Source organism: Bombus pascuorum, chromosome 11 (assembly GCF_905332965.1).
Source record: "Bombus pascuorum chromosome 11, iyBomPasc1.1, whole genome shotgun sequence".
Lineage (NCBI taxonomy): Eukaryota > Metazoa > Arthropoda > Insecta > Hymenoptera > Apidae > Bombus > Bombus pascuorum.
In genome coordinates this window covers 8,806,950-8,820,971 of record NC_083498.1, presented here as the reverse complement: position 1 = coordinate 8,820,971, position 14,022 = coordinate 8,806,950, and the positions used below count along the sequence as shown (strand labels likewise).

General features: G+C 38.5%; 2 protein-coding genes across 6 annotated transcripts in view; one reads left to right on the top strand and one right to left on the bottom strand.

Moving 5' to 3' along the window:
* Positions 1 to 2,841, top strand: part of LOC132912287 (tubulin alpha-1 chain-like) — a 146,887-nt gene extending 144,046 nt beyond the window's left edge. Inside the window, exons 3-6 of the mRNA XM_060969648.1 lie at positions 405 to 621; positions 1,206 to 2,035; positions 2,192 to 2,355; positions 2,504 to 2,841. Of these exons, the coding sequence (XP_060825631.1) occupies positions 447 to 621; positions 1,206 to 2,035; positions 2,192 to 2,355; positions 2,504 to 2,633 (1,299 nt within the window). The 5' untranslated portion in view covers positions 405 to 446 and the 3' untranslated portion in view covers positions 2,634 to 2,841. The remainder of the gene's footprint in view (positions 1 to 404; positions 622 to 1,205; positions 2,036 to 2,191; positions 2,356 to 2,503) is intronic.
* Positions 2,842 to 3,084: 243 nt separating this feature from the next.
* Positions 3,085 to 14,022, bottom strand: part of LOC132912265 (protein neuralized) — a 122,130-nt gene continuing 111,192 nt past the window's right edge. For all 5 annotated transcript variants that reach the window (XM_060969586.1, XM_060969587.1, XM_060969583.1 and 2 more), the window contains exons 3-4: positions 10,696 to 11,264; positions 3,085 to 9,421 (exon numbers count right to left, since the gene is read on the bottom strand). In XM_060969586.1, the coding sequence (XP_060825569.1) occupies positions 8,293 to 9,421; positions 10,696 to 11,264 (1,698 nt within the window). In that variant the 3' untranslated portion in view covers positions 3,085 to 8,292. The remainder of the gene's footprint in view (positions 9,422 to 10,695; positions 11,265 to 14,022) is intronic.

Sequence of the window (14,022 nt, the reverse complement as noted above, 5' to 3'; positions counted from 1 at the left end):
ATAAAGAAATTCATATTTGTAAGCAAAGCAGAAAATAATTAAATAATTTTTTGAAAATTCCAAATCAATAAAAGAAGTGATTCTGTAGTTTGCAATTGAAACACCGTATATTTCATTACAAATTGTTATTTCTTAGCAACGGAAACAAAATACTTTCACAGAATGTATCGTTCATTCAGTTGAATTCGGACGTTCATCCTGTGAAGATTCGTCTCCCCTAACATTTTTTCCATCGAATACCGATAATTCGCCATAATGGTAATTATTTATTTATATCATATCTAATAACAGCGCGTGCGTTACTAAATATTAATAATTAACTTGTATATATTAGTAATATAATATTATAAAACTGATACGAAAGAAAAATAATTTTTAAAGGATAAATTTATCTAATTTTTCAGCGTGAAGTACTGTCGGTCCACATTGGTCAAGGCGGCGTCCAAATGGGCAATGCTTGCTGGGAATTATATTGTCTGGAACATGGCATACAACCTGATGGCATGCTTCCGCCCCAGAGCTGTTCTAGCGACGAAGGTTTTCAAACTTTCTTCAGCGAGACCGGCGGTGGAAAATACGTCCCACGAGCTGTATTTCTGGACCTTGAGCCCACAGTCATTGGTAGATTTAATTTAAATAACATAAACTTTATTTAAAAATTGCTTTGAGTAAATCATCTTATAGTTCTTTATCGTGTCATACTTTATCCTAACCTAATCACAAGGAATAAATAAATATTACGCATTCAGTATATTACATATGCATTTCGCATAGTATATGTATTATAAAATATTATATATTATTTCAAGAAAATATGAAAGTAAAAGAAACTCCTTAATTTCCAGTATATACAATCATTCTTTGCTGTATATATGTAAAGTTTGAACGTAGAGACACACTACTCTCAATCGTATTATTTACTAAAAGCTTCCCTGCAAACATAATACAATAGATATATTTTAGGCGATATGTTATAAACAGACCATGGATTTTTATGAATTTATGGGAAACTTGAAGATACAAAAATGCACAGAATGCGCATGGAAGAATCATATAAAGTATTCAATTTTCTAAACTATGTTTACAAAATTACAAACTTACATAAATATTCGCAGTCTGATTATAAAATATGATACATGTCATAAGAATCTAAGGAAGTGACAAAAATCTCGATTTCCAACATCTCCAAACGTTCTACATTTTAGACGAAGTTCGAACAGGAACCTACCATCAGCTATTTCACCCCGAACAACTAATTTCCGGTAAAGAGGACGCGGCGAACAATTACGCTCGAGGGCATTATACTCTGGGAAAGGAAATAATCGACCTGGTTCTAGACAGAATTCGTAAGATCGCCGATATGTGCACCGGTCTCCAAGGATTCCTAATTTTCCACGCATTCGGTGGTGGTACCGGTTCAGGATTCACCAGCCTTCTAATGGAGCGCCTCTCCATGGACTATGGCAAGAAAGCTAAGCTCGAGTTCGCAATTTACCCTTCTCCACAAATTGCCACCGCGGTGGTAGAACCTTACAACGCCATCTTAACTACGCACACGACATTAGAACACTCGGACTGCGCATTCCTTGTCGATAACGAGGCGATCTATGATATCTGCAGACGAAACTTAGATATAGAAAGACCAACCTATACGAATTTGAATAGATTAATTGGACAAATAGTGTCTTCTATCACGGCTTCTTTGAGGTTCGATGGAGCGCTGAACGTAGATCTAATGGAGTTCCAAACGAATTTGGTCCCGTATCCCAGGATTCACTTTCCTTTGGCTACATATGCGCCAATTGTTTCGATTGAAAAAGCTTATCACGAGCAATTGACGGTGATGGAGTTAACATCGTCCTGTTTCGAGCCTGCAATGCAAATGGTCAAATGCAATCCACAGAGAGGAAAGTATATGGCGTGCTGCTTATTATATAGAGGTGACGTGGTCCCGAAAGATGTAAACGCGTCTATTGCGACTATTAAGACAAAGAGGGCGATACAGTTCGTCGATTGGTGCCCTACTGGTTTTAAGGTAGAAGGATTTTATTTTGGTAGTGAAAGAACTTGTGTTTTATAAGATCTACAGTCGTTTTTATTTGAAATGTTCTGAATTGATATATCAGATAAAAAAATAGAAATATATTTTAAGGAAAAGTAGGTAGTTAAAGACGTAAATTTGATTTTTTAGGTAGGAATTAATTACCAACCACCGACAGTAGTTCCTGGAGGAGATCTCGCCAAAGTACAACGTGCTATGGCATTGCTTGCAAACACTACCGCAATCGCTGAGGCATGGACCAGACTAAATAGGAAATTTGATCTCATGTTCGGCAAACGTGCATTCGTTCATTGGTAAATTATATATGACCATGATACAAAGATGAATTAGGGAAAGAAAAATTCCTCCATTACTTGAGAGTTTTATTTTCAACTAGAAATATTTTGTTTAATAAAATATCAATTTATGTTTCAAAATTAAATTTCAAATTTTCAAATCTAGGTACCTGACAGAAAGTATGGACGAAACTGAATTTAACGAAGCCAGAGAAGATCTAGCCGCTTTAGAGAAAGATTACGAAGAAGTTGGCATGGACTCGACGGATGCTGGCGAAGGTGAAGACGAAAACTAAATGGACGACACGTTCCTGTCAGAAAACCATCTTTTTACACAGGAATATTTTAGGAGAACGACCAATTCCCACATCTATTTTGTATAAGCTGTACACTGTTTTCGTCGATTTTGTTTGTACTTGTCATTGTTTTAATAGATAGCATTATTTTTAATGTACATATACACATTTGTAAACTTTTATATTGTAAATAAAGGTTTATTTTTTTCTAAATTCTTCTATCTTCTCTTCTATATTCTTTAATACTAAACTTTACAAGATAAATAAAATAATATTTGATAAAATCTCTTTCAAAACTTTTGTTATTTACTATCAATAAAATTATTCAACTAATTGGGGTTAGGTTGGGGTTAGGTTGACTAAACTAACTTGACTAAACTGTGTGCTCTTAAAATATTTTCAGATATTCTTATAAAGGAGAGGATGATACAACTGAAGGAAAACACAAAGATTCATAGATATTACAGGCTTTTTATTGTGTAGGACAGCACGCGGCTACACGAATTATATTACATATGTATAAATTCGTAATCGACAGCTTTACAGTTACAGAGAACTTTTATCGCACATAGAATCATCTTTCAATCTCGAGGGGAGGGACAAGGGTGACATCTTTTCTTCTATTTTTTCCATTTTCTTTCTTTCCGAACCACGACGTAACGGACAGTACACTCGGTGTAATAACATGATATGAAAACGCGCTTCGAAACGTTTCCATTGCAGGCATACAACGCACGCTTCGAAATTGCTTTTCTTCTTTTTTTTTTTTTTGTGCGCATTCTCGCCGAGTAGTACAAGACAAACTGAATACTAATATAATCAATAATAATAAACCTAATAGTAATATCGATAATAGAAATAATAATAAAAAAATAATGATAAAATATAAAAGAAAATCTAGACGAGTGTCCTCGCGTGACAATCGAGAAAAGGAAATCTCAACTTGCTGGTCGAGTACGTCTATTATATAAAAAGAAAAAAAAGAAAAAGATGCGTTTGCGATGAAAAAACGGCGAAGGATGATGAATGTAGGGAAACGTGAGAAGAACCACAACGACGATGATGAAAAATAAAAAACATCGATCGATCGGTACACCGACATACAATGATAATACATCACGACGACAATGACCCGGTGGCATCAACGAGAGCGTCTGTTCATTCGATTCTTAGGATAATAATCAATATATAATATTTATCTAGAATATCCTTCATCGACAAAGAAAAAGATACCATCGATCGTTTTTGTTCGTAGGTTCGCACGTTCAATGGCGGAACTTTATTCTTTCTTATTTTCTTCTTCTAGATTTTCTGGTAAAACACGAAACAGGAAGAGCAAATATTGAACGACGTTTCGCCTGTGACACCTTTCATCGAAGTCAAACGCGATCACGACTATTATGATTCTATCGTAAATAGAGTATCCTAATAAAAAGATTCTCGTTGCGCGTGTTACTTGACTTGGTATACTTTTGCTCGACACGCGCCATATATTAGCAAATTATTTCTTTTAAAACTTTGTATTTTATAAAATTTCTGTTCATTTTCTCTCATTCACATACAAATACACCTACGCGATCCTTTCATACTTTTCTCTCTCTCTCTCTCTCTCTCCTTTTCTTTTCTTTTTCTCTCTCCCTCTCATACTCTGACCGCTTTTCTTTTCTTTTTCTTTTAGAGACCATCTTTTTTTCTTTCTCTCCTTAATTCAAATACAATTATCGTCGTCATTATCATCGTCATTTATCTCATCATTTCTTTTTTGGGTTGGCAGGCACAAGTTAAAGCTGCCGCTTGCTGGACTAGAGATTTCACTACTCTTTATTGCGCATCCGTTGTTCGACGACAATATTCTTCTTTCGCTCCTTGTGTCTCTTTCTTTCTTACTGACGCTTTGCTCTCGCATCTCCGGGAACGGCTAGGAACCGTAATCCCAATTTATGTGATGTGACCTCTCTCACCTCTTCCTCACTCTTTACGATATCTCTGTCTCAAGCTTTCTTTTCATCTTTCATTCTCTCTCTTTCTCTCTCTCCAGCGAATGTTTCTTTTTATTATTCTTTATTTCATTTTAAATATATATATATGCTCATGAGCATTTCTTCGCCAGGCGAACAATTTGCCCTCGTCGACAAATACGTTTGTCAGGGGAAGAACCGCTCGACGCTAATCGTTACTTTTCGCCGGATTTTTCGACATCACGCTGTGAATAATCGTTGAACGAGCAACCACAATTCCCTTTTAACTGAACACATTAAAGATTAATTCTTGCGATTTGTGATACGTTTGTTTTAAACTTGAGCAAGAAAAATTGGAAATTAAAATTAGGTAGCTTAAAAAATAATGAACTTGGTTTTTTTAATTTTGTAGAGACTAGACTGGTAAAGTGGCAGTTGTGTTTCTGTATATTTCATATAAGAAGTATTTAAGTACCTACATCTATAAAACATATTACACGAATGTCCAATGTCTTGAACGCAACTCAGTATACATAATTGTTTCTTACACTGAAACACGTAACCAGTGTTTGATTATTGTCAATACAACTTAGGCATAAAGTATAATACCTCATGTAGTCTTGCCCAATTTCAAACATTAAATAATATCCAATTTTTCTAATAAATAAATTCCCTTCAAAAATTAAAGCAATCTCTTATTTCCTACAATTCTTAATTCTCGTAAAAACAGCAAAGAGTTAACCTAATTTCCGTTCAAACGCATCACAAACACGGTTTAAGCTCGAGTACTATCAAGAACCAAATTTCAGGAACCAGAAGATCAAAGACAGGTATACCGATATGACGAATAGAGTAATAATTGTGTTGCTCGTTACTTTACCCTCACAAACGTTTGAAACGTCATGATAATTGTGAGCTGGGCTCAACGGAGCGAAGGCGTAGAGCAAGGATTATTACCGGAAACGAATCGAACGGATCGGGAGACGAACTTCTGGCCAGGGCGATCTCTGTCGATCGATAGGAGGAAGCTCGGACGAGCAACGCGAGTCACACGACGCGAGATGCCGACTGTCGGTAAAATGTCTATAAGGCACGGCCTCGAGGACGCTCGTCTCTCGTCGTCGTTAGGATTTCGTTCTTTTTTACTTTTACTTGATTTTTTTGCGTCCGTGGGCCGAGTGGAAGAGAGAAACGTCGCCGTCTTCGGCTTCGTCTCGCTGCTGTACGAAAATAAAGCGCTCACATGGAGAGGATGATCCTCGTATACTCGACAGACCGCGCAACAAAATCGTTGTTATCGTTCCACGGCCAGTCGACTCGATATTTTGTCCGCGTCGAAGAAACGCGAACTCGTAGGGGCAGTAATTACTCGTCCAGGCAAATTACAATCGCAAAATGCATGTTCCAATCGCTGGACGATGATTAGAATGATCGAACGAGACGCTACGAAATTCTATAAATCGCTTTTAGTCCATAACAAATGAGAGACTCGATGGCCGAGAAAGGTTAGGTCCAGATAATCGAAACTTAATTGTTTGGCTTAGTTAAGTGTATACGAATGTTTTGAGGATTCGAAGTTTTTGGAATTCGATCGTCTGCTTGGCTATCGAGCACCTCAAATAATTCCATTTTAGTCGTCAACACTGATAAAAGCCTCTAAACATTGTCCCTTAGAACACTATGCAATCTAGTGTATAGTAACTTCGCTTGTACTTTTGTCGTTAATAAAGTTAGGAATATAACGCGGAGATCTGCGGTTAAAGATATGTTTAGCGTCTCGCTGGACCTCTCCTTATGACGAATAATTTTTATACAAATGATTCTTGGCCTTCGTTGCCCTGATTTTTAGCGTTTAGAGGTTTTGGAACTTGTACTTTATGGTTTTGGAAAACTAACATTGTAACTTCATCGTTTAGATGAACTCTAGTTCATTTTCTTTAATCTTGTGTAATGCAACTGACTCAATGTATAAATTCTTTCTCGCTATAATACTAGGCAAGGTTTCTATGATGTCAGATAACAAAGCTAATATCAAATATAGCACGAAGGATTATTTTTTCATAAAGATTCTATAATATTAAAAGACTAACGAAATTATAATCCAAAAGAACATTATTTACACTGGAAAACCTCAACCCTCGCAATTAGTCCAATTAAACGTAGATTCTAGATAAAAAACATGTCGCTAAGATCTGCACATTGCAACTGCCAGAGACGAGTATACATTGTTTCTTCGTGTAGCATTTGGGGGCGCGCGAATTCGGTAGAAAACGGTAATGCTAAGTTCTAAAACGTATAAAAAACCATCGTCCTTCTAAGGCTGGCTGCGTGGAGGACTGCGTGCGAGTTCGTATTGAAACGTACGCAGAGCGGGGGAGGAATCATACGTGTCGCGTTGTTTCTTTGGTAATACGTACGACGTTTATACGTAGTAGTCAGTTATACACACACCACAGTTATTTATGGTCGCTCGAATCGCTAACAACTTCAAAGTTATACATTACATATCCAGGCGTTATTGTCGAAAGTAACAAACGAGGAAAGAGACGCGTACTCGCGCATCCTGCAAGCTCGAGGACACGATTACGACACGGTCGTTCCAACTTTGCGAGAGCAAATTAAAAAACGAAGGAGTAAAACGAATAACACAAAAACCCAGATAAGGTTGTGAAAGCGACGTAAATTCTAACTTACACGCGCCCTACGGCGCCTGCCTTAATAATCACACGAGCTTATTTTACTTCATTGTTAAATAAAATAAAATTGAATCGGTCTCAACTGATCCAGATGGCGCTCTTTTTGGAGACGATGGTCTGATCTGTTCACAGCGATAAAAAATAATGATACCCATCGTTAGGGTGACTTTTCTCCATATAAGAATAACGTGACGACCACTATTGTCGTTGTAGAATCGTGATAATAATATTACTAGTCGTACAAATAAAAATAATAACTAAAGGCTGAGAATAGTAGCAGCAGTAAGTGGTAATGATAGTAACGGTAGCGATAATATATATACTATATATAATGTCGATTGTGAAAATATCTAAGATCAATGTTACTCTCTTTCTTTCTTAGTTTCTTCATTCACTCGTTCCTTCGTCTTTCATACGTTCACTCATTCCTTTTGTTCTCTGCCAAGCTCGAAGGCGTACACAGAATCTTTATGTCACTCGTTTGCAACCGAATACGATAGTTCAACGACACTGTGCGAATCTCATTGACGTTACAAGGACAGTAAAACCGCCGATGAAACAGAACCTCCCAGTCTTTATGGTTCAACGAAGATACTTCGCGTGTTCTCGTCTCACAATCCTATATCAATTTGGTGATAATAAACGCGATTGATCTCATCTTTTCATCTGAGTTATCATTTCCACGTCATCTTCACTGTTTTTTTAAAGTTCTAAGATCCTGAGAATCTCGTAACAACAAAACTACTCATCATCAAATAGGACCAAATTTGCAGAAGAATGAGCACAAGAACAGTTGGATGCTTCTACGAACTTATTACCGAAGATATCATTTATCCTGAGCATAAATATAGTTTCTCCACAGACGAGAACTCCAAAATATCGTATGCGATGAACTCTGTACGACAATGGCGGCGGTTGTTTGCTCCGAAAGAGAACGAATCATCGCGACTTGGTCAGGCATTAGCCCCTGGAACCGTTTCTTCCGCGGAGTGGCCGTGCCGTCGTTCAGGATCTATAGATACGGATCACATCCCTAATGGTCGCTCTACAGAGTGGGCAATGTCCGCCACCCTTGCCACACCATTGTTGGATAGCGCAAGGATAGCACATACACATGTGACCGCACATGTATAGCACACTATCGATGCTTCTTTCATAGCAGACCGAGCACTCGTTTGGCTGTCCAGGCGTCGGTTGGAGACCTTCGCTCCATTGCTGCAGGTGGGAAGACGCCTGAGAGGTAAGAGTACCGTCAAGACTCTGGTAATTCACTGGCTCCACGTACGTAGAGGAGCCTGTACTGGCCATGGTGCCTGTCAAAGGCGGTGAGGACTGTCTGGAAGATCCAGGATGCGACGTGGACGCCGTAGACGCCGTGGACGACGAAGCAGTGACTGCTGGAGGGTGCGCGTGTTGACTCCTATGCCCAGCGGAGGCGTAAGTAGGCTGTGGCGTTGATGAGGACGGTGTAACATAACCAGTCTGAGGAGGAAGATTTACCACCAGTACGGTGCCTCCGCCAATGGCTGGTTTGAACTGAACCATCTCGGAAAATCTGGACAGTTCTGTAGCTGCGTTACTGTGGTTGCAGTGCTGCTGCTGTTGTTGTTGCTGTTGTTGCTGTTGTAAGATGGTAGCTGGCGATGGATTGCTTTGGCGCTGTCGCGGTGGCGACGTGGGCCTCTCAGCCAGCATCCTGACTCGTTGCGTGCTACCGTACACATCGAAGAACGCCCACAATTGAAGACTTTGGTCCACGTGCATCACTACGTTCGGTGGTCCGCCATTCTTACTCATTTGAACTTCGCCAAAGTGAGTTACCGTGAAGGCTATCTCGTCACCAGGTTGAGGGCTGGATGCCACATCCTTGGAAACTACCCAATATTCTGGACGATCCAGTAGTAGATCACTGTCGTCGGGTAGATCCTCGGCGGTCAGCCGAGCTGGGTCGCAAGAAGTCAGACCTAGAGCCAAAGCACCCACGTACATAGGCTCTGTAGCGAGGATCTGCACGACCAATCGCTCCCCTAGTAGCAGTGGCTGGCTCGTAAACGCATAGCCGTGACAGAATTCCGTGTCGGTTCGCGTCGCCACGCACTGCTGGTTACTGAAGCGGATGTTTCTACCTCGAGTCCTGGAAAATGAAGGAACCAAGAATCCATTAGAGGATGATCTACTGCGGAACGGTAGCCACGTTGGAAATGTCAGTTTAAAGCAAGCTGACGTTGCCTTGATGTTTAATGTCGAAGGATTAGGATGTGGAGGAGAGATGTCACGGTGTAGATTTGAAGTCATTTATTATGTGGGTAGGTGAAGCTTTTACGTGGCCAGCATGATAGAAGATCTTGCAGTTAAGTGAAGGGAAGTTTAAATTAATTCTAAGAATGTGCATATTAAGTTTTGAAATCTTAATTAGTTGTAGCAATGAGATAATATCATGAGAGATATGTTGAAAGAGTTATGGATTGAATCGAGCAATTTGCACTATGTATACTTTTATAAATTGATCATGTTAAATCAATATTCAGGATTTGATAATTTATAGAAAATCATAGAATACTGAAAAATTTCGTTTAGAGCTCATTTATATGAGGGAAACAATTAACGTGTACATAATTTCAACGCGAAGTACATTGAATTTCCCAAAAAGGCTTTGTTAGTATTCACCCATTGTAAAGCCACTGGGAACAGAAATAACGCGTGATGATAATCGACGCGAGTTAGAGAACAAATAACACCGGAAGACCATTCTAACTGTACAATGTGGCTACGAATGAATCGATAGCAGCCCATGGAATTCTGACAGTCTTGTATCGTGCTAATTCAATTCCAGTCACGATCCTTATAATTTAAATTATCTGAAAGCTTCAGAACAAAACTGGTACAAACATTCTACTCAACCATATTTTGCTTTAGGTGAGATAGAACATGGACTTATCGATTTCTCCCTGAAGTTTCTTTTTTATGTCAACAACGTATAAAGAACTATCAAATCGTGAAAATCTTCATCTATGTTCAACACTGTCTCGTTATATATATATATATACTCTATACTAGGATTAAATAGAACCTATTAATCTCTTCTTGAACCCTATTTCTTATACCAACTATAAAACCGTGTCTTCACTGAAGCAACAAAGGCCAACCTTTCGTTACTCTTTCATGTTTCTTGAGAAAGTCGTCAGGGTGTACAAACAAAAGCCAACAAAACAGCTCCTCTTTTTTGGTGCTTCAGTGGAGACTCGGTTTAGAGTTCCAAAGTTTGTAAAAAGCTTCATTTGTGATCATCACATTCTCCAACCACCATTATGTTCAAGAGGGTTAAAGCTCGATCTTATGATCATGGTGCTCGATGAGAAGATGCTTTTGATGCGATTACGAGACAAAGGGATTCCCGAAGATACTCACAAGTGGAAGGGTAACGGCGTGAAGATGACACCGGCAGGCTGAAACCTGAGTCCAGGTAGCTCGACGTCGGGCTCATGATGGATCGAAATGCCCTGCATGGATGGAACGATGATCCTCTCGACGTCTCTGCTCGCGTTGCTCGCGTCGTCCATGGCCGAGTGCCTGCTGTGCTGCGCGTTATCCTCGTTGCTATGCTCGGTGCCTCTCCTGATGTTGTTGAAATGTTGTCTGTTAGGATCGACAAACTCGATGGCGGTGCTGTTGCCATAGACATCGATGATAGCCCACAATGGACCTCGTGTCTCGATACCGCTGAAGAATACGCCCTTTTCCTCGCCATTCACACCGAAGTGCACGTCCCCAGCGGACGTGACGTAATAGAAGAGCACCGTGTCCCTTTCGGCGAACCTCTCGGCCATGGCCTTCGCCCAGTAACCGGGTTTGTTCGTCAAGTCCGGACAGGCGTACCTTGGAAGGCCATTTCGCAGGTTGATCGGGTCGTTGCTGGTGAAACCGAAACGGATCACGCCGCTCCAATTATCCGAGATCTCGAGGAATTTGACACAGATCTGAAAAAAGAAAAAAAAGATTGGTTAGAATAAAACGAACTTCAAATCGACTCAGGGGGAAATTACCTTAGCTTTCATAATCCAAAGATTAATTACAAATTTCACGCTGGATATTAAATGGTCTTATTCTTATACTTTGGAGAATTGTCACTGATCCTAATGGAGTCGTGATATAAATAAAGGGGTGGTTGTTAATGACGTTACGATGATAGATTGTGATATGTGGTAGTTAAGATTATGATATGAAAAGAGGTGGTTCTAATAATATTATGTTAACAGATAATAATAATAATAATAATCCTATATCGGAGATGGAATCATTGAGAAATTATTGCCATTTTGGATTAATGGAACTATTACGATTTTTAATATTTTAGTATTTAATCAAGTCTCGTTATTTTACCGAGAGCTTCTGTATTTAATGCCTGTAATGCAATGTACTGATTGTGAATGAAGATGATAATGATAGAAGAACTACGTCTCGAATTAATTGTAAGTCTGAGGAATTCTGCGATGTAGAAATGTTTGTGGGCATTTATGATTAATCGTAACACTTCTCACTCAACTCTAATAAGAACGTTTCACAATTTCAATTTATCAATTTCCGACAAACGCATATAAGATTTCGCGCAATTATCGTTTAATTCCTTTTACGTACTTTGGAAATGCTTCACTCATTGAGCAACGAGATCAACCGGAATTCAGGTTGGCAATTAAAACATTTGGAGTCCTACAATTTCTTTCAAATTACTAACATTCTATCGGAAGTCGATACATCACGACGAGCTCACTAAATCACTGGCCTACAAATTGATCATGAGAATCCTTTTAATAGGTCGTAACTACCTGAACCTTCTGTTCCTAGAATTCTTATGGGACAAACTTTCCGATTTTATCAAGTAAATACAACAGTTCTTCTCTTAGCTTTCAAATTATTCTCCAGCTCTAAATTATTTTCGTTATTCTCGAAGGAATATTCCCGTTTTTACGCAATTCGTAGTATTCAATCACGGGATTTCGTGTACGACAAGACTCTTTTTCGCTACCAAGTTCGGCCACGTTATGTCACGAGGCTGAACGTGACGAAAATCTTAAAGGCGATAGTTAACAGAGGGGAACAGTTACGAAATATCGAGTTCGCGCCGATGTTCTTTTTCCTAGAACCGAATGTCTTTGCTGATGGCTTTGCTTTTTAAACGATTTACGTTTAAACCTCTAACTTCGTGGTTTACGATCCTCTATTACGACCGACGAAACCAGGAAACCGATGAAATAGATCTACTCGAAGCGTTTCGGAGAAAACGCATACAATAGAGAAATTTCATAAATACTTTCGATTTTTATGCGATTTTACGGACAGAGTTCCTCGTACGTTATAATCAATATTGTTAGATAAGAATGGAAAGGAAGAAATATACTATTGATGACTGACTTAATTGCGTCAATTCTGTCGAGTGACGCAAAGACGCGTGATTATGACTTCTCTCCTAGTAATTTAAGATATAATTTCTAAGACTAGTACACCTACGCAAATATCTTAGAATGATTCCATCATTTCTATCGACTTTCAAATTCTCGACGAATGTTGCTGGCGAACATATTACATATATTCCTTGGATTATAAATAAAAAAAAAAATTAATTTGCCTATTCAATTCGTCGGAACTCCTTCACTCAAAACGAGATTTAAATTTAATCAAAACAGATCTATACAGAAACAATGTTTGCAGTGTAAATTCCATTTTCTCGATTCGAATCTAATCAAAACGAGACGAAAATTAATTGCTGCAATTTATAAAATACACACACATAGAGATAACTCTATAAATTCGTCACTGGGTATTTACCGAATATCGAAAAATCAATATTTGGCGAAAATCTCGAAGATAAACACAACACTTGTAATATTTGCTGGATATCACACAGAGATAGATATCAAGTTAAGATAACTCGATTTCCAAAGCTCTATATATACATATACTTAAAGGAAAAAAGGTAAAAATGGCATTAAAAATTGTTATCATTCAACAAACGCACGTCATATTTTTTTTATGAAAATTCAATTTCGATTCTAATTATAGTTTTAGTTTTTTAAACTGATGATTAGATTAATTACAAATTATACATAACGTTTCAACATCTTGCACATAACACGATATCATAGCAACAAGCAATTAACGCTATCAAAACAAGCACCGATAGAAGCACATGACAAGAGGTTGAGATTGAAACAAATCGCACAAGTCTCGCGAGACAAATCGAATCGTTTATCAAGCGATGGTGGAAATTCGATATTCCAAGGCGTTTAGTGAAATCCACGAGGAGCCTTCGAATGGCTCGCCCACGCTCTCCTCCACAACGTAACTTCGTACCCGTTGCCACGCGCTTCCATTCCGAATCAATGAACTCGAATCAGCTGGACAACTTTGCGTATAGAAGATCCTGTTCAGTCAAGAAATAACAATTGACCCAAAAACGCAATTCGAATTTTTTTCTTTGAATACAATTTTTTAACCAACTCATATATTATTATAGTACTGTTTAAATATTATTTAAAAAAATGTTTAACCCTTCAACCCTCGGTAAGTGGTCCCCATTACATTTTCATTCCAAATTGTCTCCTCTGTTTTCATATAGTTTTTTACCAACTCGCACGTTCCTTTGGAACTGTTCAAACATTACTTTAGAAAAGTGCTTAAGTTTTCAACCCCCAATAAATGGCTTCCGTTATATTTTCACCCTTAATTGGTACCTGGCAC